Source organism: Pseudophryne corroboree, assembly GCF_028390025.1.
Source record: "Pseudophryne corroboree isolate aPseCor3 chromosome 3 unlocalized genomic scaffold, aPseCor3.hap2 SUPER_3_unloc_41, whole genome shotgun sequence".
In the NCBI taxonomy this organism is placed as follows: domain Eukaryota; kingdom Metazoa; phylum Chordata; class Amphibia; order Anura; family Myobatrachidae; genus Pseudophryne; species Pseudophryne corroboree.
In genome coordinates, this window is record NW_026967532.1 from 195,754 (window position 1) to 221,275 (window position 25,522).

At 44.6% G+C, this 25,522-nt stretch overlaps 3 protein-coding genes across 3 annotated transcripts in view; 2 read left to right on the forward strand and 1 right to left on the reverse strand.

The window, feature by feature from the left end:
* LOC134984241 (oocyte zinc finger protein XlCOF29-like) overlaps positions 1–25,522 on the forward strand; it is a 460,434-nt gene that overhangs the window by 131,221 nt on the left and 303,691 nt on the right. The gene's annotated exons all lie outside the window — the stretch shown is intronic.
* The window catches only part of LOC134984242 (zinc finger protein 585A-like), a 225,631-nt gene that overhangs the window by 81,282 nt on the left and 118,827 nt on the right, over positions 1–25,522 (reverse strand). The window lies entirely within an intron of this gene.
* LOC134984240 (oocyte zinc finger protein XlCOF7.1-like) lies at positions 3,645–7,278 on the forward strand. Its single transcript, XM_063949865.1, has one exon. It carries the CDS (start codon positions 3,683–3,685, stop codon positions 5,561–5,563), a length of 1,881 nt encoding a protein of 626 aa, XP_063805935.1. The 5' UTR covers positions 3,645–3,682; the 3' UTR covers positions 5,564–7,278.

Below are 25,522 nucleotides of genomic sequence, written 5' to 3' on the forward strand. Positions count from 1 at the left end.
AAGTAGGAGTTTAACGCCTTCAGGTTCAATATAGGCCTTACCTAACCGTCCAGTTTTGGTACCACAAACAGGTTTGAGTAATAACCCTTGGTTTTTGGGTGAGGTGGAACTGGAACAATGACATTTGTTTGTACCAGTTTTTGAATGGCTTCCTGTAGAATAGCACTTTCTGTCTGCGAACCTGGTAAGCCTGATTTGAAGAATCTGTGAGGTGGGAGTTGCTGAAACTCCAGTCTGTACCCCTGGGTAACAATATCCGTCACCCAGGGGTCTAGGCATGATGATGCCCAGACATGACTGAAATTTCTTAGTCTCGCTACCACCTGCCTGATCTCCAGGCTGAGAGGTCCACCATCATGCTGAATATTTGGAGGAAGCTGAACCTGGATTCTGTCCCTGAGAGCCTGTTGGTGCAGGTTTTTTAGATCTTCCCCGACCTCCTCTAAAGAAGATGGGAGGGGGTTTGGATTTTTTACATTTTGCAGTCCGAAAGGACTGCAGTGTAGGTGTACGATAAGATTTTCTACCTGGGGCTGCTGCGGAGGGAAGAAATGTTGTCTTACCCGCAGTCGCCGTGGAAATCCACACATCCAATGCGTCCCCAAATAGTGGCTGACCTGTGAATGGCATGTTCTCCACACTTTTCTTGGATTCTGCATCCACAGTCCTTTGACGTAGCCAGAGTCCTCTGCGTGCCGAGACAGCCATGGAAGTAGCAGGCCAATGTCCTTCATGGCCTCCACCATGAAACCTGCAGAATCCTGTATGTGACGTAAAAACAAGTCAATGTCACTCCTATCCATAGTATCTAAGTCCTCTAGTAAGGTGCCTGACCACTTTACTATGGCTTTAGAAATCCACGCACAAGCAATAGTTGGCCTTAAAGCCACGCCTGTAGTAGTGTATAGTGATTTGAGCGCAGTCTTAATCTTGCGGTCAGCCGGCTCCTTTATGGCGGTTGAACCAGGGACAGGTAAAACCATCTTTTTAGACAGCCTAGATACAGAAGCGTCTACTATAGGTGGGTTTTCTCACTTCTTCCTATTCTCTTCAGGGAAAGGGAAAGCAATGAGAATTCTTTTAGGGATCTGGAATTTTCTCTGGGTTTTCCCAGGATTTTTTAAACAAGGAGTTTAACTCCTTAGAAGCAGGGAAGGTAAGCGAGGACTTCTTATTTACTGTAATATAAGATTCCTCTACTTGTTCTGGAACCTTCTCAGAAATATGCAAAACATCCCTAATGGCTTCAATCATTAGCTGCACCCCTTTAGCAATGGATGCATCCCCCCCTGCATATCCCCATCACCGTCCCCCTGTATCAGAGTCTGTATCAGTGTCAGCTTGCATTATCTGGGCAAGTGTACGTTTTTGGGGGTATGTAGGTGGGGTTTAGATGAAGTAGTGGGAGCTGAATAATTCATACCCACTAAAGATTGTCTCAAAATCTGCGTCTCTTTCTCAGTATGTGACATCCTTGTTGAAATCTGGGATATCATTCCCCTTAAAGTATCCACCCATGGGGGTTCGGATTCAGAAGGCTGAGACAGCACATTGCAGTCCTAAGTACATGGAATAGACTCCTCAGGAGAAGATACACACTCTGCAGCACAGGACACAGAGTCCTTAGACATGGTAATGTGGATATACACACTTACACACACACACTTACACACACACACACAGAGGAAAATGTCAGACACAGTTCCCCCCAGAGTACCGTCAGAGAGTCACAGAGTATAAGGAGCCAGCCACACAGCGCCCCTGTAGGCAGTTATTATGATAAAAGCCCGGCGCTGACTAACCTTAATAGGGAGGGCAGCGCTCCCTGTCAGTGTCCTAGTTCCTATGATCTGCAGGGAGAAAATGGCGCTGGTGAGTGCTGGATCCACTCTGAGAGGAAGCCCCGCCCCTTGTAATGGCGCGCGGCTTCCCGCACTAATTGTTTATACTGGCCTGAGGATTTTAGTGATAACAGGGGGATTAGCGCCTGTTAGCTGCGTGACCAGTGTAGGGTTTATCCGCACTGGCTCAGGACGCCCCTCGAAGCGCCTACACTGTGTTTTGCTGAGCCTTCCTGGAGTGCAGCCTGTCAGAGCTGCGCAGCCACCCTTGTGCCACCATACCCGCCGGCGACACGCTAACCGGAACGCCGGTGCTGTACTCACCACTTTCTTCTGGCTCTGTTAGGGGGTGGTGGCCATGCTGCGGGAGAGAGCAGTTGCCTCGTGGACTTGAGATTAGCACCCACAGGAGCTCAGTGTCCTGTCATCGGAGTAGAGAACCATTAACTCTTCAGGAAGTTGGTTTCTATCCCCTCCCCCTAAGTCCCACGAAGCAGGGAGGCTGTTGCCAGCAGCCTTCCTGTAACCTAACTATCTCTAGAAAATAAAAAGCTAAGAAAACTCCTAGGAACTCCCCTAGCTGTGACCGGCTCCTCCGGGCACATTTTCTAAACTGAGTCTGGTAGGAGGGGCATAGAGGGAGGAGCCAGCCCACACTATTAAACTCTTAAAGTGCCAGTGGCTCCCAAAGGACCAGTCTATACCCCATGGTACTAAATGGACCCCAGCATCCTCGGTATCCGGACTCCAGGTCGACAACAAAAAGGTCGCCACACCTTAGGTCAACGCCAATTGGTTAACACACCTTAAGTCAACATGGACAAAAGGTCGATGTTGACAAAAGGTCGACAGGAACAAGGTCGACATGGGTTTTTCACAATTCTTTTCTTTTTTGGAACCTTTTCATACCTAACGATCCACGTGGACTATGATTGGAACGGTAATCTGTGCCAAACGGAGCGGAGCGATGGCACCATGCCCAAAGCATGGCGAGCGAAGCCAGGTGTGGGGGCACTAATTGGGGTTCCCGGTCACTCTACGAAGAAAATGACACAAAAAAAAACATAAAAATTCATGTCGACCTTGTTCCTGACGACCTTTTTGTCCATGTCGACCAATTGGCGTCAACTTAAGGTGTGTCGACCTTTTTGCTGTCGACCTGGAGTCCCAGACCCGTATCCTCTAGGACGTAACGGAATGTAGATTATAACCTAGCAGATGATGATGACGATTGCAGTGTATTATAAGGTGTATTGCATGTAAAGTACCTTGTTCCACACCTACTCTGCTGTAGCAATATACCTTATATAAGGGTGAGTAACACATTTACAGGCTTACCAGCGTATGAGCACACACATAAAGGAATGCTACCTTACCAATGCTTCCAGGAGTAACGTTAGGAGACATTTCTCTGATCCATCAGCTCATATGACTGATATTATTGTTCATCTAGAATCTCCAATTCATACGATATGTTCCCCATCCATTGTTTTACATTGGTGCTGACATAGGACTTGGCGAGTGACTACATCTCCACTTATACTTCATGGTTAGTTACCAGTACAAGAGAGAGATATATCTAAGTCTTATAATATTACATTTGTTATTGTGAGTGTTCTCAGGAGGATGGACACAATGATAGTCTGAGACACAATATTATAAAGCATTCATTAAAAGTTATGTTTTATTATACACACACATTTACAATTAAGTGTCCCAGAAAGTCGTCTTCTCCTATTGTTTACAAGATTAATATTGTTACAGAAAATGTCACATTTCCATAATGTATTTTATTTCCAGCAGATGGTCACACAAGCAGGAATATCTCAGAAGGACATCTAATGTTATCCCCGGATTGTGACATAAAAGATAATGACAGTAGACAGGATTCTCCAGGAGATAACCCCATTACCCCAATTATACATCCAGCTTCGTCAGCTGATCCCTCTGATCCTGGGAAATGTTCTCCTGATCACTCTGATATTGGTGCATCTGTTACAGCTCTGACAGTAGATACAGTGTTTCCCTGTTCTGTAGATGCCAAATGTTTTACACAGAACACAAAGCCTATTAACCTACACACAGGTAAGGCAGGTGAGAGGCCACTGATATGTTCTGAGTGTGAGAAATGTTTTACATGCAAATCAGATCTTGTTATACATCAGCGAAGTCACACAAGTGAGAAGCCATTTTCTTGCTCTGAGTGTGGGAAATCTTATTATTCTAAATCACATCTTGTTATACATAACAGAAGTCACAGAGGTGAGAAGGCATTTCCATGTTCTGAGTGTGGGAAATGTTTTGCACACAAATCAGTTCTTGTTAGACATAACAGAAGTCACACAGGTGAGAAGCCATTTTCTTGCTCTGAGTGTGGGAAATGTTTTACACAGAAATCAAGTCTTGTTAAACATCACGTAAGTCACACAGGTGAGAAGTCATTTCCATGTTCTGAGTGTGGAAAATGTTTTGCACTTAAATCACATCTTGTTAGACATCAGAGAAGTCACACAGGTGAGAAGCCATTTTCTTGCTCTGAGTGCGGGAAATGTTTTACACAAAAATCACATCTTGTTACCCATCAGCAAAGTCACACAGGTGAGAAGGCATTTCCATGTTCTGAGTGTGTGAAATGTTTTACCTGGAAATCACAACTTGTTATACATCAGAGAAGTCACACAGGTGAGAAGCCATTTTCTTGCTCTGAGTGCAGGAAATGTTTTACACAAAAATCACAACTTGTTACCCATCAGCAAAGTCACACAAGTGAGAAGGCATTCCCATGTTCTGAGTGTGTGAAATGTTTTACATGGAAATCACAACTTGTTACACATCAGCAAAGTCACACAGGTGAGAAGGCATTCCCATGTTCTGAGTGTGGGAAATGTTTTGCACACAAATCAGCTCTTGTTATACATCACAGAAGTCACACAGGTGAGAAGCTGTTTTCTTGCTCTGAGTGTGGGAAATGTTGTGTAAGTAAATCACAACTTGTTGCACATCTGCGCAGTCACACAGGTGAAAAGCCTTTTCCATGTTCTGAGTGTAGGAAATGTTTTGCATGGAAATCAGATCTTGTTATACATCACAGAAGTCACACAGGTGAGAAGCCATTTTCTTGCTCTGAGTGCGGGAAATGTTTTACACAGAAATCACAACTTGTTATCCATCAGCAAAGTCACACAGGTGAGAAGGCATTCCCATGTTCTGAGTGTGGGAAATGTTTTGCACACAAATCAGTTCTTGTTACACATCAGAGAAGTCACACAGGTGAGAAGCCATTTCCATGTTCTGAGTGTGGGAAATGTTTTGCACACAAATCAGTTCTTGTTAGACATAACAGAAGTCACACAGGTGAGAAGCCATTTTCTTGCTCTGAGTGTGGGAAATGTTTTACACAGAAATCAAGTCTTGTTGAACATCACGTAAGTCACACAGGTGAGAAGTCATTTCCATGTTCTGAGTGTGGAAAATGTTTTGCACTTAAATCACATCTTGTTAGACATCAGAGAAATCACACAGGTGAGAAGCCATTTTCTTGCTCTGAGTGCGGGAAATGTTTTACACAGAAATCACAACTTGTTATCCATCAGCAAAGTCACACAGGTGAGAAGCCATTTCCATGTTCTGAGTGTGGGAAATGTTTTGCACACAAATCAGTTCTTGTTAGACATCAGCGAAGTCACACAGGTGAGAAGCCATTTCTATACTCTGAGAAATAAATCATCAGAATCAGCTTTATTGGCCAGGTGTACTCACGTACACTAGGAATTGTTTGTTGTACAATGCATCGCCAAGCAGCAACATGAAAGGGGAATGCATAGCATAAGAAGGGGGAAAAACATAGCATACATTACACATATGAGTTCATACTGCACATTGCAACTGTACAATAGACTCGACATATTATACATGTAAGACTAAAAACGAAGGCTGCTTGGCAGAGCAGCACTGAGGCGCCAACTAGAACTCAAACAATGCACATAATACAGAAGAATTAAGTATTACACATCAAAAGATAAACCACACAGACAAAAATAAAAAAAATATACATTTTGGGTAATAACTACCATGGGCTGTGTATTCCACCCTCACAGGGTACCAGGTGCGGCGCACTGTGTAGGATTACCCTCGGTGGAGTAGTCCATCCTTGAGGGGTAGGCCTGTAAGGTACTACTGATGTTCTCTGCCAGAGGGTTAGTGGGCATAGTCCTGGTAATTTCGTTTTCGAGGTTTGATGAGTCCACATAATGTTTTGGATTTCTTTCTTGATGTTCATCAATGTTTGTTCAACTGTTTTTTTAACTGTTAATTTTCAAAACGCTTAGAGATAAGAACGCTTTGAGTATTTTAACGCACAGCTGTGCATGGCTGAAGCTACAGATATACTATGGTAAATTGACACAACTACAGCTGAGACAAATGTCTCACTAATCAAAGGAGCTAAATTACCCAGTGTTTGACTAAGCAGACACCAGCCCAGTCTGCCTTGATTAAATATGCGGCACTGACCAGACTTTGAAACACAGGTATTTTAAATTACAAAGAAAACCAGAAATCACAAAACTAACATGAGATTTGAACATACATTTAGAATAGATGTTTTGCTGAGGTTTAGATTGCAATAGCAGATAACAGGGTGAGATTTGAACATACATTTAGAATAGATATTTTGCTGAGGTTTAGATTGAGAGCCCAGTACCAATCCTAAATGGTTGTCTAGCTGAGCTCCAGGTGTGGGTGATGCCAGTTGGCTGTGACTCAGTCCTGGTGAAACAGGTCCTTATGATAGAAGCTCACCAACAAAGGGCAGGGCTACAGCTCAGCTTTACTACCAACCAGACATACGCTTGGGGGTTCAGAGTTACAAAATGCTGATCATGTGCGGAATCTTGGTGTTCTGGATGGTGGAGTGACACTTACACATCGGTATCTGCCACAATCAGATCCTCATCTGAGGAACATAACCAGACTCCAGCACTTATTTCTCTCAGAAGATCTACCTACAGTCATACATGCACTTGTATCATCACACATAGATTACTGCAATGTCCTCTACCTGGGTCTCCCAGCAAAAGAATTGCACCGCTTGTAGCTTGTACAGAATGCAGCAGCCAGGCTGTTACCTAACCAGCCCGTTCCTGCCACATAACACCCATTCTCTGCTCCCTTCACCGGCTGCCTGTAAGATGGTGACTCTATTACATAATCTTACTGACTCTCCCAGCCCTACATGACCTGGGCCCATGGTACCAGAACCAGCTTCTGCCTCCTTACTGCCCTGCTTTCTTACTTCCACCTGCACATGAAGGACTGTTACCAGCAGTACCAAGAATCCCCAAGCAATGCTGAGAGGTCAGGGGGAAGACATGGTGGTGGCACTAGTGCTGTAGCGGGGGCTGCCGGAGGCACTGTCAGTGGGTAATATTGTCCCCAAGCAGCACTGAGGTGTGGGGGGAGGCAGGGCGGGTGGCAGTTGGGGGAGATGGGGCAGTAGCGGGGGGAGATGGGGGGTGGCAATAATAGCGGTGGTAGTAGTGGGGGGAGACGGTGACAGTAGTGGGAGAGGCAGGGCGGGTGGCAGTAGTGGGAGGAGACAGGGCAGGTGACAGCAGTGGGGGGAGACAGGGCGGGTGGTCACAGTGCAGTACCAGGGGCTGCTGGAGGCAGTAAAGAGGTGTATGATTCCCGCACAGAACCAGTTAATAATTAGACTCAATGATTATTATTTCTAATTAATCCCTTGTATGTGTTACTGTTATTTGCTGTGTCAGCCTTTGTGTGTTCTGTGTAATATTCCTGAAAGTAGTGCTGCTACAGATCTCATATCATTTGTAGTAACTTGGAAAAGATGAGATATGAGGTGCACTCTGGAAGCTTATAGGGGGTTACTCAGAGATGAACGCAGATGTGACATCACGCAGCCCCCCGGAAAATGGTCCCGGCCCGCCCGCGTTCACCCCTCAGGGATGCGACCGCAATGTGTGTGTCTGTGCGGCCACTGCCCACGTGCATTTTGCCACCACCAGCAAACTGCTGCGGGCCGCTATTGCGGCTGGGTCTGAATGACCCCCATAGACCTTTGGCTCTCCTGATATGTATCTGTTTTACTTACCTGCAATACTATAATGTAACTTGAATTGTTTCTGTGATTTAAAGGATATTTTATCCATGTTGTGCAGAGTAAAGTATTTTTTAAGTTTAAAATATAGACAAAAATCTGTGTATTAAAGATATGAAATAAAGTCGTTTAAAAACAAAAGATTTCCGTTGAGTCTTTTTATGTGTCTGTGTATTATCTTATTTCCAGATAATTGTCGCTATGATGGCAGAAACAATTTCCTGTTAATGTGTCACTTGTAGTGTTACTTTTGTGTCCAGCGGGTGGGCTCGGGAATGTTATCCTTTTCCTCGCAGCCCCAGTTGCTGGAGAAAATGAAGGAGGAGCTGGTGACGGGTCACGTTCCGCTTGAGTTGACCATTTTCTCACCAGCAGGTCTTTCCACCTCTACAGACTTGTGTCCGGAAAGAGAGATACAACGTAGGCTTTAAACCTAGGATCGAGCACGGTGGCCAAAATGTAGTGATCTGATTTCAACAGATTGACCACCCTTGAATCCTGGCAAAGCGAATGAAGGGCTCCATCCACAAGTATTTCCAGGGAAGACGTTAAGACCGAGGGACTATGCACAGGCCCAAATGATAATTGTTTTATGATCCTTCTATGTATGAACCAACCGATAGAGGGAATAATCCGAAAGTGTTAATACCAAAGATTAGCTAATCTGGTTGGAGGTGCGCCATTAAGCAAATTGCAATGACTGGTTAGGGGGTTTAGAAAAAAACGCTAGTGGGCTTATATCTAAAGAAGCCTTGATGTGTGGCGCACTCTTTTTTCTTTGTTTCATGAATAAATTAAAACATAACTTTTATTTTTATTTAAGATAGATTTTTCAATAGGCATGAAATAAGTACCAACCAAGTATATCATTGTAAAACCCTGTACCAGAGCAGAATCCTCAATCACATGTGTTACCCATTCGGTACATATATAAATTGATAACTGACCACATCACAAAGATATGCACATTGAATAAAACAATATTGTTGGTAATAACAGGTGTTCTCCTGTGACTGAGCATATCATGTGTAACCCTGTAACACAGCACAGTTCTCTAAGGGATATTCCCTGTAACAAGGTATACAATATGAAACCCTGTCACAGAGTGAGGTATACATTATATTATTCCAAGGTTAGTACATAGATAATATCCAGCTTTCTGCCTGTTTCATTCCAAAGGCCTGCTAAGTTGTCCCAACATGTATCTACACAATACTATTACCAATCACTGAGTGACGCCTGATATAAATATAAATCAGTCAGATAATGAGTAGTAACCAGTGACTAGTAATGACGTCTGTATGTAATGAGTCCACAAATCAGGAGAACCACCTTTCTGTATCTCCAGCACCCGCTACAGAAATATAACATCTGAAGAATGAATGAGGCTGGGGAGAGAGTAGCAGCCTGTAATAATGATAATATATGCTGTTATATAAACAGTGCTATAACCATTCTTCTGATAGAGATCCTTCCTCTGATATATATAAAGAAGCTCTGGTGTATATAGGCTGAATCCCCTTCTACCTTTATCCCATGTGACGTGGGGCAGTGACTGGGAACAATGAGAGCAGGGAAAGCACCTGGCTCCATGAGTCTTGGATCTCCCATTCACATCAATTGGGCTTCTCAATAGGCCTTGTCAGCAAAGAGGTCATTCTTGTTCATCATGGCATGTTGTTTGTCCAAAGCAAAGGTCCATCAGATATTCATTATCATGTCCTCTTTCTCCTGACATAAAACCCTCATAAAATGTCATTAAGTTCTGGATATCTAAATACAAGGGTCTCTATTGATAGATACGAACTCTCTGTCAGGTGATAGAACACAAAGGTCGAGAAGAAAACATTACTGTCAGGAGAATTACCTCTATATGAGAATTGAGATATTAATTACCGATGCTAAAATGCTATATGTATAAAAGCACAACTTCTGAGGCAATACAGATGTATATTTGATTTTTCTTCATCATTCCTGCCTTTTGTTTAATCTCTAAACACAACATATAATTAATCAAATATTCATTGTATTCGACTTAATTTTCCCCAAGTGAGTGTAGTAGTGTTAGATATGAGATAGGAAAAGGAAAACCCGTTCTCTGGATGCAATCGCCGGCACAAGTCCATTGAGTATCGATGTGAAAAGTCTCAACTCTCCAGAAACCTTGGACAGATAAGGGAAATGAAAGAGGTAGCGACAGAATGTGTTCTATTCTTCTACAACCTGGCTATAAGTTGAGGTTCTTTCTTCTCACTATGTGTGTGTATTAGGAGCATGAGCATTGTCAAAGTCAGAAAAATATCACTCCACACGTTGCCATATTTGCACATCATGCATGTCCCCGCTGCACGTTCACGAGCTCCGCCGTGCGTGCGCATACTCGCCTTTGTGTGCACCCGCAGGCGCACGGTATGCGCATTTACGGTAGAGTTTATGCGCGTCTAGCGGGCGACTCAATCATTACATATTTTTACCATATAATGTATTTTGTAGATTATGGTCCCTTTGATAGAATCTGAAAGTTTAGTTAAGGTAGCATGTTCATAGACAAAGAGATCCCTCTTTGTTTGATACGAAGGGTCAGACAGGGGTTACACAGTGGTGTTTAGTATCCATCAGAAGAGTATTTAATTAGCAATATTCCGGTGTTGGTTTGAAGCGGATTAATCGCTCGTGCGAATAGTTATGGACATAAGAAGTTTATGGACTTTTACTATTATTTGCACTTTATTATCCATGCGGCGGGAAACCTGCAGTTGGAAATAGTCACAGCCCACCTGTATGAACCAACCTATGACCTTTTGTTATAATGCGAAGACGAATTCCTGTGTCCAATGAACAATGTGATTGTAGGGACCATTGTACTGTATTGTGTGTAGCGTATATATAGACAAGCCGATCTGATCCAGCTCCCATTCTACTATTCTCTTCAACGGTTCTCATCACTGATAATCGGGAGCTGGATATCCAGAGGCGCATGCGATTGTTTCCCTTGTGCGTAAGTTTCTCCGCTACCATATTGCCTTTATTGTTATTGTGAGCCATATCTCTCTCCTCTCCCCTTTCTCTCTCTTTTCTCTTAAGTGTTATTGTACTGCTATTGTATTTTATGTGTAGTTATTCGGTTAGGTGATCTGTGTTATTTTGGTAGTGTATAACTTGTATTGTATATTCTTTTGAAATAGAACATTCATTTAAGGTGTTAGAACCTAAGACCGGTATCTGTGTATTCATTATATTTCTAAGTATTCTCAGAGCGTCGGAGACGCTCGTACAGCTTTCAAGTTAACAAGGTTACACTGTGTTGCATTTACACCTTATCACTGCACAAGGATTTACATTATAAGTACATTGTTTTATGGTATAGTTACAAAGGTTTAACACTGTGAGCGTCAGCACCGCTTGTGATCTTCTCGTGGTCCCGAGCGTCCGCTACGCTAATAGCGTATCATTACGTTAGTCGGCAGCCTATAGCATGCCTGCCTGTGCTCTCTTGGCCGTGAGCGAATGTGACGCTCGAGCGTCTCGACCACGGCTAAGCGATTGTTACGCAATGTGCGTACCCTTGCGGTATTCCATACGCCAATAGCGTACTGTGTTCTTTGACCTTTTAGAGTGTTTTAAGTAAGATAAATATTAGGCTTTATCAATTGGCGGCTCGTCCGTCCTTTACATATCTGTACTAGGTAATTTCAGCAGACATTATCCATCAGCAAAGGGCGGGAGGTCATATTCCTCGTAGTGCTGACCGGAAAAGCGTCTGCTTCGCTTAGTAAAGGGTGCTGAATGAATCCGGAACCGGAGGTAAGAACAACACGCTAGTGTCTTTTAAAACTGTTTATTTCTGTCTTGCGTACGCACGCACGCATATATCTGCATTTCTTTCCATTCGTGTATTTTCATATATCACTCTCCTGTTTGCCATTTCACAATTGATAACGTGCTAAGAAAGATTTGTTGCCATAAGTAGTTAAAGAGTAAAAGCAATACATTTAAGGGGTAATTTGTAAAGCACGCACACAGCTTTGCCTAAGATACAAGGAGAGATCTGTGTGGTGCTCGGTTGTTGATTGAGGATCATCTACATTGATAAACGTGTTAATTGTATTTCGGTGGACATATCTGGCTGGCGTACACGTGTCTCTAACAAAAGGGTGAGACAAGCGTACGCTAAACAAAGGCCGACGCACGCAGCGTATATTACGCAACGGAGCGTCTGGGTACGCCCACGTAACTCAAATCACACAATAGTATTATTTTAACAGGCGAAAAGGAGGCAACGCGATACATAGCGCAAGTCAATTTTAGTGTCCGAAATTTAAGCTAATAGATCCTTCTCCAATTTGCGACTCATCTGGTCTAAAGGAAAGAAATTTCTGCGCAGAAATAGAAACAAAAGTAAAGTGTACATGTGGTGAGTGAGTGTTTATATATATATATATATATATATATAAGTTCCTACAATATTTGGGTTGAACCACAAGAAGTCAAGTTCTCGTGAGGTACATACATGTAAGTGACGTGCATGGTGGCTTGGGAGGCATCCCTTGTTAAACAAAATTTGAGCATTAGAGTATAGCAGACCAGGAGATCTACTGTAGCACAGACCAGGAGGTCCAGAACTGACCAGGAGGTCCAGGTACAGCAGACAAAAAAGTCCGCTATAAAGAGAGAAAAGAGCACAACCCAGGGGGTTGGTGCAGAACCCATATAGGCCATTAAAGCTCTGGCTGAAGGAATTCGCAGCAGTAATTTTCGATTCCACTGGTCGCTCCGCACATAAGATTAGTTGCTTATGTGCCGAACGATTGTACCGCACGTAATTGTGTGCATTAGTTAGTAATCTGACCCAGTGCCATTTGTGTACGAAAGGGGTCATAAACGCTATTTGTACATTCTAACGTGATTTGTGTAATTTTTTTTATTTTAAGGGAGGTTCGCTGGTCACTCAGGGACTATCCAGCAACCAATTGTTACTGGAAAGGGTTAAGTGCTCTGCGGATCACACTTGCATCTTCCAGTAAATAGCGGTTCAGGTCGCAGGGGCCCTGGGTCGAGTACGCCAGCGCTAAGGCAGTGTGTGGGCGTATTGGTCGGCGTGGGTGAGTGAGTGGGGTACTCGGTAAACTGCCACCGTCGGCCTATCTTGAACATCTTGGTTTTTGTAAGGGTTCGCTGAAGACCCTGATTTGAAGGTCAGAAGTAGTGAAAGCAACACCTGCAAGTTATGGGGGCCAGTTGTTCAGGTAGGGGGCGATCAACCTCGGTTCGGGTTGATTCAGTAAACCGACCAATCGGGTCGGCAAGGTATGTAATGTGTGAAAAATAAGGTTCACACACAGATGTTTTATGTGATGAATGGGAAAGAATGACTGTACATGACGGGGAGAAGTTCCCAAGAGTAGGTAGCTTCAGCCCAGAAGTGTTACTAAATCTAAGGAGAAGGATATGTCTCATTAAATCAACAAAGAGACGGATCAAACATTATGATTATTTACAGTTATGGCAACAGGAGGGTGAAATACAGAGAGGATTGGCTCAGGCGGCTGGATCCAACCCTATCAGGAAACTGATAGCCACGGCACCACCGCCACCATATATATCAGGAGAGAAGTTGGTTGCGGAGAATGACGCACTAGTGTGTAATAAACAGGCACTTAGTAACTGTATAAATGTTAAGGATAATGTGAATAAGATAATCAATGCAAATATTAACCCGTGCAAGTTGTACCCTGTTTTAAACTTTCCCCAGGAGTGTGATCAAGAGGACGAATCGGCAACAATATCGGCGCTCTCTCTCGCAGCCACCATATCAGAAACAGCAGTAGGCACGTCCCAACCCCCGAGATTAGTATCAAAGGCCCCTAGCGGAGGGACAGGTGAGGTCGTATCAACGGGTAAGTACGGCACCATACACTATGCTGAAACCATATCACCACAGGCTGTAGAATCTACTCAGAATGATGTTATTAAACTTAATCCCGTTAGGGTAAAAGCAGTGCCAAATGGGAAAACGGACACTTCAGGAGTCACTCCTGTCAGAAACATTGCCATGCACTGCCCGTTTACCCGAATGGAATTAAGAGCAATAGTGTCTGAATTCCCTGATCCTAGGAAAGATCTAGTTGCTAGTCAGAAATACATCAGAGACCTAGGGAATACTGTAGAGCCCAATAACAAAGACTGGCAGATATTGCTGAGGGCATGTTTACCCTCCAATGTCGACCCAAAAAGGTTTTTAGCTGACTGTAAATTAGATGGAGATGTACCCCTTACGGATGTGTACAACCAAGACAATGTAAAGAGAATACATTTACAGTTAAAAGAGTATTTTCCAGCTGTAGCCAAATGGAACAGAATTTTCTCCATTAAACAAAAGGAATCAGAAACAGCTGCTGAGTATTTTCATCGGGCACTACTAGAAATGGCTAAATACACAGGCATAGAAGACATTAAGACCAATGCAAATCATAGAGAAGTAGCAGTATCTGTGTTAATGGATGGTTTAAAGGAGGTAATGAAGATAAGGGTACAGACCACGCAACCATGTTGGCGAGGTCTGTCGGTGGCTACTTTGAGAGAGGCTGCTATTGCTCACGATTGAAATATCACCAGACACAGGGAGTAACAAAGTGATAAGTTAATGGCCGTAAGTATACAGGCCCTGACCACAAGGCAACCTTTGTATAAATCTCCAAACCCTGTGGGTAAGTCAAATGTGGTAACTTGTTATTCCTGTCATACAGAGGGACATTTTGCACGAGACTGTAAAGTGAAAAATACACAAAAATCATATCAACCCCCTAGACAACGACATGACACACGAAATTGGGATCAGGGTCCGCAGAAACGGAGTTATGAGCCACATACAGGGGAAACAAAAAGGTATCCCCCAAAAAGAGACTGGCAAGTCTCTGGTAGTTCCCATTTAACCCCTTCTCAAGTAGTTGCTGCCAGCGGGCTTCAGGGAGGTCACCATACCCAAAGGGGTGTGGCCACACCTGTAATCTGCAGCCAGTAAAATTGATTGCAAGTCTTGGAAGTGAACCCGAAATTGCAATTGATGTAGCTGGTAAATCATTAAACTTCCTTGTAGATACGGGGGCGGCCAAATCAGTGATAAATTCTACAGTGGGCATGAGAACCACTGGTAAGACAATTCCAGCCATGGGAGTAACGGGAGTAGTCCAGCACTACCCTGTTAGCAAACCAGCAGATGTTACAGTAGGGCCTTTATACACCAAGCATTCGTTTTTGCTGGTTGCAACGGCACCGACTAATCTCCTGGGAATAGATTTATTGTGTAAAATGGGGTGCGTCATTTATTGTACTCCTGAAGGTGTATTCTTGGACATACCTGAGAATCACGCTTAGGAAGTGCGAGACATGTTAGACTCCCCATCAAAATTAATGTCACATACTGTTATGATAAATAGGAATCCATCCCAGGTAGCAGAAATGACATCCCAAATACCAGAGTCACTTTGGACTAAAGATGGACAAGACACTGGATTAATGGCAAATGTAGCTCCAGTAGTTGCGCAAGTAAAAGATGGTAGGATAGCTCCAAAAATCCCACAATACCCTCTGAAGCCAGAGGTGGAGTTAGGAGTGTACCCCGTAATAGAGCGCTTGCTACAACAGGGCATTCTGGTAAGAACATCCAGCACTGCCAATAGTCCCATCTTCCCTGTTAAAAAGAGTGGGGGGAGGGGTTACAGACTAGTGCAGGATCTAAGGGGGATTAACAAAATAGTTGAGAGTCAGTTCCCTGTAGTGCCAAATCCAGCTGTCATCCTTATGCAGATCCCTCCCACTGCAAAATTTCTCACTGTTATTGACCTCTGCTCCGCTTTCTTCTCGGTACCTCTGCACCCTGACAGACAATATTTGTTTGCATTCACATACAGAGGAGTCCAATACACATGGACTCGATTACCACAAGGTTTCATAGACAGTCCAAGTATATTTTCCCAGGCTTTGCATGATTGTTTACAGTCTTTCCAACCAGAGAGTGGATCAATATTGATACAGTACGTGGATTTTTTACTACTGTGTTCAGATTCATTGGAAGCGTCCCTGAAGGATACGAAACAGCTCCTGTTTCATCTTTCAGACACAGGAACAAGGTTTCCAAAGGTAATTATGCCAAACTAAAGTGAAATATCTGGGACACTGTCTAACACAAGGACTAAGACACCTGACCGCTGATAGAATCCAAGCAATTAGAGATATGACTCTGCCACAAACCCAGCAACAGATCAGAACGTTTTTAGGAATGTGTGGGTATTGCCGTAACTGGATCCCAGGGTTTTCCATTCTAGCATTACCTTTGCAGGAGATGGTCTCATCAAACAAACCTGATCGGATTTCGCATACAGACGAATCCGAGATGGCATTTGAGAGACTTAAACAGTGCCTAACGCAGGCGCCAGCATTAGGTATGCCAGACTATGGGAAACCCTTTGAGCTGTACGGAACAGAAAGTGCTGGTTGCGCGGCAGGCGTCCTAACCCAGAAGCACGGTGATGACAGCAGGCCGGTAGCATACTACAGCGCTCAGCTAGATACGGTAGCGCGATCCCTCCCCACATGCTTGCGAAGTGTTGCTGCCATAGCATTGCTAGTAACGAAAAGCGAAGATGTAGTGCTAGGTCACAACCTCACAATTCATACACCACATGCAGTGTCAGCCTTGCTAAATTCTGCCCAAACCAGGCACATCTCATCAGCGCGGTTTACAAGATGGGAATTGGCATTAATGGCCCCCGTAAACATCACCATAAGGAGATGCAGTGCATTAAATCCTGCAACATATCTCCCAGGTGTGCCTGGACAGGCACAAAGGGTGGAGGATGAGAGTAATAGTGAAGGAGGATTTAATACAAGGGATGACATGCATGATTGTATGGAATATTTGACCCAAAATTTCACGGCAAGGCCTGACATCAGTGACAACCCACTGGAAGATGTAGATTTTACTTTCTACATTGACGGTAGTTGTCACAGACAGACGGACTCGGGAGACTTGTGTACTGGATACGCAGTTGTTGATGATCAAGGCACCATAGAAGCAGAACCGCTAGGCCCACCTCACTCAGCCCAGGTTGCTGAACTGGTTGCCCTAACCAGAGCATGTGAATTGGCTAAGGGCAAGTCAGCCAATATCTACACCTTCGGGGTAGTCCATGATTTCGGAGCCCTATGGCGCCTCAGAAACTTCATGACGGCAGCTGGTACACCGATAGCGCATGCAGCTCACATCAAAAGGCTTCTAACAGCGATACAGGAACCCGACAGAGTGGCTGTTATCAAGTGTAAAGCACACACATATAGCCAGGACCCAGTATCACTTGGTAACAGCTGAGCAGACGAAGCTGCTAAGTTAGCAGCTGGTACCCCCAGACAGACAGACACCACACAACTGATGGTATTTAATACCATCAACACACAGAAGTTGTGTGAAATGCAAAATTTGTGTTCCACACAAGAAAAGGCAGTCTGGAAGGCAAAAGGATATGACCAGGAGTACTCTGGACAGATGGACAGGGTAAACCAGTGGCCCCCAGAGCATATCTTCCATGTTTAGCTGAGGCAGCACATGGGCTGACTCATTTGGGTAAGGAAGGAATGTGCAAGTTGGTAAGAGCATATTGGTGCGCCACAGGATTTTCATCCCGTGCAGGTAAGAGAGCTATGTCGTGCCTTACCTGCTTGAGGAAGAATGTCGGAAAGGCAATACCAACAGAACCATCTCATATCCCACCTACAGGCGGCCCTTTTCAGGTAATACAGATTGACTTTATACAATTACCCCCTTGTCGAAATTTGAAATATGTACTTGTTTGTATAGATGTTTTCTCAAATTGGGTCGAAGCATTTCCTGCGGCCACAAATACAGCTATGTTTACTGCTAAGAAAATTGTGCAGGAATTTGTGTGTAGATATGGTATCCCTAGAATAATTGAAAGTGATAGGGGTACCCATTTTTCAGGTGATGTCTTTCAAGGAATGTGTAAGTTGATGGGAATTGATAGTAAGCTGCACACTCCATACCGCCCCCAGGCGAGTGCGAAGGTGGAAAGAGTGAACAGCACTATTAAAAATAAACTGAGCAAAGTTATGGCAGAAACAGGATTGACATGGCCAGAAGCTTTACCCATTGTACTATACAGCATCAGAACCACTCCCAGGTCCCCTCTTAATCTGTCCCCCTTTGAAATCTTGTTTGGTCGACAACCGCATGTTATGATTAACCCTCAGGATGATTTGAAGTGTAACAATGAAGTAACTGTAAAATACCTGGTTAACATGAGTAAACAGCTAAGGAATCAAAATGATAATCTGAAGTTGGTGATTCCTGACCTGCCAGATAGTAATTGTCATGACATTGAACCTGGGGATTATGTAATGATACGGAATTTTCTACGCTCAGGTTGCCTTATTGACAGATGGGAAGGACCGTACCAAGTCTTATTGATTAGCACGACAGCATTGAAGGTTGCCGAGAGAGAGACTTGGGTTCATTCGTCCCATTGTAAGAAGGTTGCTGATCCAGAGAGGTCCCGTGATAAAGAACAGACGGTAGAGGAAGTTGTATCACTGGAGTGTCTGTTTCAGGAGGACTGAGGCGGCACCTGAGCATTGAAAATCATAAGATCGGAAGCAGTTGTCGATTCCCTGTTCCCTTTTATTGTTTTCTCCACTTCCCATCCCATCTCCCTCAATAATTTTTCCCCCCTTCTCATTCTTCTCCGTTTCCTCCTATAAGATCGACTTGCCCCAAGAGACTGTGATCTGGATTTTCCTGTTGACCATGATGTTGACCAGAGCAGTCTGTTCCGGCGAGAGTACCATGGAGGTCGAGAGAGGTTCTGGAATGGGTTCTGATGAGAAAGATGGAGGCGTAGTTTTCCAAGAACAACTTAACCAACAAGTAAAGGCGAGTATCAGAAAACGATCCGATAGCATTGACAATAGAAGGAATTGTGAAGGATTGTTAGCTGAAGAGAACTGTATCTGTAGACTCTGTGACAATGTAGTAGAGGATGGGTGCATCAAGAAATGTCAGTCCAGTTTTAATATCCACATGGACCGGCATCCATTGAGTGACTATCACTCCTTAGTGGGTAATGTGTTAAATCAGACAGATTGTTGGGTATGCTCTCAAGTACCTCAGGGTCATAGCAAATCAGGGCTAGTACCATTTCCTTTAACGGTAGGGGAGGTACTTGAGCTAAAGGGTGGGAGACCGGTGGACAGGAGGTTTAATATCTCCAGTCCTCCTAGTTTGAAGCTCCACCAATATCATGTGGATAGATCCCTAATATGTTTTAACATTTCCAATCCCCGAAAGCCGGGAAATTGGGAAGTGTCATGGAGTAACCAAACCATGACCTTTTCATATAGAGCAGATAGAATGCCTACAGATACAGAGCTTATACGTCTGGTCTGTTTCCCCTCTCGGCAGCGCTGTTTGGATTTCCTCCGCAACGGTTAATTGTATCTTATAGATGTTTGGTCAGAATCTTGTTTTGAAAAGTTATTGCTGTCTGTGTGAATGTCTCTCTCCTCTCCAACGCGTATCGACCCGTCTGGGTCTTCCTCAGGGAGGAAAATCCAAACGTTGCGGAGGAAATCCAAACAGCGCTGCCGAGAGGGGAAACAGACCAGACCAGCGGATCATCGACCACCAGATGCAGAGAAGACCGAGCGAACGACGTGGAAGCGGTCGACGGGATCAAGCATAGGAATCAAGGTAACTTACTCCGTAGGAGGAAGGGTTCAAGGCGGACAGTCCCTTTGTGAGTCTCGAAGCCTGTGACACCTTCCCCCCACAGACGCGACCGCATCCCCCGGTCTCGGTAGGCGGTGATCGCCCGTGGACACGGGCGCCTTCCGCCATCCGTGACAGAGGTGACAAGCGGGGAGTCCGGAGTCTTCTAGTCACCCTGTCCCCCTATCCACCTTGTCCCTCCGCTATCCACTTGGGGTACCCCATATCAAAGTAACCACATTCAAGATTACACCAGCCGCTGATAAAAGGCTTATTTAATATCAGCAATAGACTCTTCACTCCGCAAACCTCTGTATCAGCTCAGAATCTTCAGCTTCATTGTAAACGAGTATAGGATTACACCATAGGTGTGAAAGAGGTGGGACGCCACACTCTATTCTCACCAATAAACAATCCATTATATATCCATTATTATATATTTTATTTTTTCTTCCCTTTTTCTGAATAGCAAAATTTTATCTTTAAACAATAGAGACTATTTTTTTGTAGAAGTTTTTCATTCTTATCATTTTTTATTTCATACATTTTTATTTTTCAATTTTTATGTATATTTTTCTTTTCGTGCAACCATATATATATTTTTTTCTTTTTTGGTAACCAAGGTCTAAGTGCAAAATTAGAATTAATTTCATATCATCTTATGTTAGTTTAATAAATACCATTAATCAGATTGTTGTTCTCCACTTTTGTTTTTTTTCACACTACACCCATAACATCTTAACACAGGCGCAGTTGTGAAAATTTGTGAAAAGCTATAGACCAAAAGATGGACGATATTCTCCAATTAAAGTGGGAATTTCGCAGGAGACACAATCTCACCCTTGCTGCTGTTATGATTCCCGTACTCCAGACCAGAGGAGATCTTTATGGCAGAGGTCTGAGTGCTGGGAAGATATGCTGGTAACGGGAGCAAGAAGGCCTAGTAACCCCTGGCGCCCTAAATCCGTTGTCTCGCCCGTGTTATCAGAAATCCCCTGCGAGACTATGGTTGCTTGAGCCCATGGCAGCCGCGTTTGAAGGGCGGATTATGTCTGCCCAACTTCGATGCCCCCTCAGGTCTTAATGGGAGACAAAGGGAAATCCGAGACAGGGTGATAACAAGGGGCCCTCTGACTAAGCAACCAGGGCCCTCATTCCGAGTTGTTCGCTCGGAGATTTTCATCGCATCGCAGTGAGAATTCTCTTAGTGCGCATGCGTAATGTTCGCACTGCGCATGCGCCAAGTAACTTTACTATGAAGATAGTATTTTTACTCACGGCTTTTTCATCGCTCCGGCGATCGCATTGTGATTGACAGGAAATGGGTGTTACTGGGCGGATGTACAGCGTTTTAGGGGCGTGTGGCTGGAAACGCTACCGTTTCCGGAAAAAACGCAGGCGTGTCTGGAGAAACGGTGGGAGTGCTTGGGCGAACGCTGGGTGTGTTTATGACGTCAGCCGGGACCGAAAAGCACAGAACTGATCGCACAGGCAGAGTAAGTCTGAAGCTACTCTAAAACTGCTAACTCGTTTGTGATCGCAATATTGCGCCTACATCGGTCGCACATTTAAGAAGCTAAGATTCACTCCCAGTAGGCGGTGGCTTAGCGTGTGTAACTCTGCTATAATCGCCTTGCGAGCGAACAACTCGGAATGAGGGCCCAGGTCAGGAGTTACAAGCTATCTAACTGAACCAAAAGTATGTGCGGACAAACCGCCAGGGAAAAGGACAACCAAAGATCCACTGATCCGTTACTCCTATCCAGCACCGCTGGATACCAGAGTGGATCTGTGGGAGCGGAATCCTCCGCAATACTCCGAAACAGAAAGGTACTAAATAATAAATAATAAATAATCAGCGGTCAAGCCGCAACACACGGCTACGCCGCGACTCACGAACACCACAGGATGTTAAAGGTGCTCGGTCGGACTCCAGGAATAGATGACAAATTCCGAGTACAGGATCACTGAGGACAGGAACAACCGGATAGAGCAGGACTGGAAACTCTCTGTAACAGATTCAGCAAACAGGAAGCTATCACCGGCGTCTGTGAGAAGTCCAAAGGGAGCTTATAACTGTGAGCTCCCCAATCAGGAACCAGACTGGGTAATCACAAGTAATGCCGTGCAGCTTGCATGCTGCACGGCCAGCACACCATTATACAATTAGAAAAGACCCAGCAACGGGGAACGCGGCCCGAACGTGGCGTCCCCGTTGCTAGGGTCTGAGCGGCTCCGTGCGCCCGGCGTCCAGCGTTGCCAGGGAGCCGGCGGCTGACCGCGCACGGCGTCCCTGGTTGCTAGGCGCCGGGCCGCACCGACGAGCGGACCCCGGCGCCTAACAGTACCCCCCCTTGAGGAGGGGTCAAGGAACCCCTAAAGCCAGGTTTCCGAGGAAATTCTCGAAAAAATGCCCTCTTGAGCCTCGGGGCATGGAGATCCTTATCCAGGACCCAAGACCTTTCTTCTGGACCATAACCTTTCCAATGCACCAAAAAATAAAGCCGACCCCGGGACAACTTGGAATCGAGAACCTTCTCCACCAAGAACTCCTGCTGACCCTGTACATCTATTGGTGATCTCCCCTGAGATATCTTACGAGGAAATCTACTGGACGAAACATATGGTTTCAGCAATGAGCAATGGAAAGTATTTCCGATCCGTAAAGTTTTTGGTAAACGTAACCGGAAGGCAACTGGATTGACTTTTTTGATAATGTGAAATGGTCCAATAAATTTAGGACCAAATCTGGCTGAGGTTTGTCGAAGTTTAATGTTGCGAGTCGACAACCATACCCTATCTCCTACTTTAAAAGTGCACGGCCGCCGGAGCCTGTCAGAAAATCTCTTTTCCTGAAATGCCGCTTTTCTAAGAGCCAGGTGCACTTTTCTCCAAATGAGCCTAAGATGAGAGGTCAAGGTCATTGAGGAGACAGAGGAATGTTGAAAAAAGGAATTAGCTCTGGGGTGAAAACCAAAAACTGCAAAAAATGGAGACACATTGGTGGAGGAATGACAGGCATTATTGTAAGCAAACTCCGCCAATGGAAGAAACTCAGACCAGTCATTTTGGAGTTTGGCCGAGTACAAACGCAAATATTGTTTCAGTGATTGATTAACTCGCTCAGTCTGCCCGTTGGATTGGGGATGGTAGCCTGACGTTAAAGATAATTTCATCTTCAATGAGACACAAAAAGATTTCCAAAACTGTGCAATGAATTGTGGACCCCGATCAGAAACAATATCAGTGGGTAACCCATGGAGTCTGAAAACATGGCGGAGGAACAAGACTGCCAATCCCTGGGCAGATGGCAATCGGGGAAGAGCAATGAAATGGGCCATTTTGCTAAAACGGTCCACTACCACCCATATGACTCGGCATCCGGCTGACAGAGGGAGGTCCACCACAAAATCCATGGAGATATGAGACCATGGCCTAAGAGGAACATTCAAGGGCATAAGCTGACCGATAGGCAAAGAACGGGGAACGTTATGCTGTGCACAGACCTGACAAGAAAAAACAAACTCCTTAATGTCTTTGGAAAGACCAGGCCACCATACTGAGCGGGAGACTAATTCCAAAGTCTTAGCGATTCCCGGATGCCCGGCAACTTTGCTATCATGAAACTCAGTCAAAACAGTTGCTCTCAAAAACTCAGGGACAAAAAGACGACCAGCAGGAGTATTTCCAGGAGCTTGATGTTGAAGCAGCTTTAACTGGGTACATAAATCCTGTGTGAGGCCTGCCCGAATGACTGAAGACGGAAGTATGGGAGTAACAGGACTGTTGTCTTGAACTGGAAGAAAACTGCGAGACAGGGCATCTGCCTTGGTATTCTTGGAACCTGGCCTGAAGGTGATAATGAATTTGAAACGAGTAAAAAATAAAGCCCAACGAGCCTGCCGGGCATTCAGTCGTTTAGCTGATTCAATGTATTGAAGATTTTTGTGATCAGTCAAAACTGAAATGATATGAGTCGCTCCCTCAAGCCAATGCCTCCACTCTTCGAAAGCCCATTTAATAGCCAGCAATTCCCGGTTACCAACATCGTAGTTGGATTCAGCAGAAGAGAATTTCCTGGACATAAAGGCACAAGGGTGTAATTCAAGGGAATCCGGATCCTTCTGAGATAGGATAGCCCCTACTCCAACCTCTGAGGCATCAACCTCAACAATGAAAGGCAATTCTGGGTTGGGGTGTCTGAGGACAGGGGCTGAGACAAAGGCTTGTTTCAAGGCCTGAAAAGATAGCTCGGCTTCACGTGACCAATTGGTAGGATCCGCTCCCTTCTTAGTCAGTGCCACAATGGGAGCAACTAGGTCAGAGAAAGAGTGAATAAATCTTCTATAGTAGTTCGCAAACCCTAAAAAGCGCTGAATTGCTTTTAAGTTAGTGGGTTGCGTCCAACTAAGGATGGCTTGGAGCTTCTTTGGTTCCATACGGAATAACCGAGGGGAAATGATGTACCCTAAAAAGGATACCTCCGTGACATGAAATTCACACTTCTCCAGCTTGGCATATAGGTGATTTTCACGTAATTTTTTTAGAACCTGACGCACCTGGGTAACATGTTGTTCTACAGAGTCAGAATAAATCAAAATATCGTCTAAGTAGACTACAACGAATTTTCCAAGAAACTCACGGAGCACATCGTTAATGAGATCCTGGAAAACTGCCGGAGCGTTGGACAGGCCGAATGGCATAACCAGATACTCATAGTGGCCTGACTGAGTACTGAATGCCGTTTTCCACTCATCCCCTGACTTGATTCTGATTAGGTTATATGCTCCTCTCAAGTCAATCTTAGAAAAATTCACAGCCGAGCGTAGCTGATCAAAGAGGACAGAAATCAGCGGCAGAGGGTAAGTATTCTTTACTGAGATTTTATTCAAGGCTCTAAAGTCAATGCAAGGTCTGAGTGATCCATCCTTCTTCTCCACGAAGAAGAAGCCTGCACTTAAAGGGGATTTAGATGGCCTGATAAATCCTTTCCCCAGGCTTTCTTTAACGTACTCATTCATGGCCACAGTCTCAGGTCCGGACAATGCATATAACCTTCCCTTAGGCAAAGTGGCCCCAGGAATTAACTCAATCGCACAATCATAAGGCCTATGGGGAGGCAGAATATCCGCATTGCCCTTGGAAAATACATCAACAAAATCCTGGTATTCCTCAGGAATGGGTGCGGGAATGACAGCAGCTATTCTGATGGGAAGCGTGATACATTCCTTATTACAGATGGTACCCCATTGTAAGATCTCCCCCGACTGCCAATCAATGATGGGATTATGAAAGGCCAGCCAAGGGTGACCCAGAACCACAGGAACTGCTGGGCAATGGGTAAGGAAAAACTCAATCTTTTCAGAATGCAGAGCTCCTACCGAAAGAAGAACAGGAGGTGTACAGAGAGAAATAACCCCATTGGACAAGGGACTCCCATCTAAACCATGCATGGTAATACACCTACCCAAGGCTAACTGAGGAATACCTAAGGCCTTGGCCCATGTTAAATCCATAAAGTTCCCTGCAGCTCCACTGTCCACAAAAACCGAGACCGAGGAACAGAGGCTGCCAAAGGAAACCTTAGCTGGAACTAACAGTGAATTATTTGAGGAGATAAGCTGCAGACCAAAGTGAACCCCCTCACAATTCACTTGGTCGAGGCGTTTCCCGACTTGTTCGGACAACTACGGGCAAAATGTCCCTTACCCCCACAGTATAAACAAAGACCAGAATTTTGTCTTCTGGTTCTTTCTTCAGGAGACAGTTTGGAGAGGCCTATCT

Excerpts from the sequence above, each read along its gene's own strand:
- LOC134984240 (XM_063949865.1), top strand. The coding sequence starts at position 3,683 with ATGTTATCCCCGGATTGTGACATAAAAGATAATGACAGTAGACAGGAT.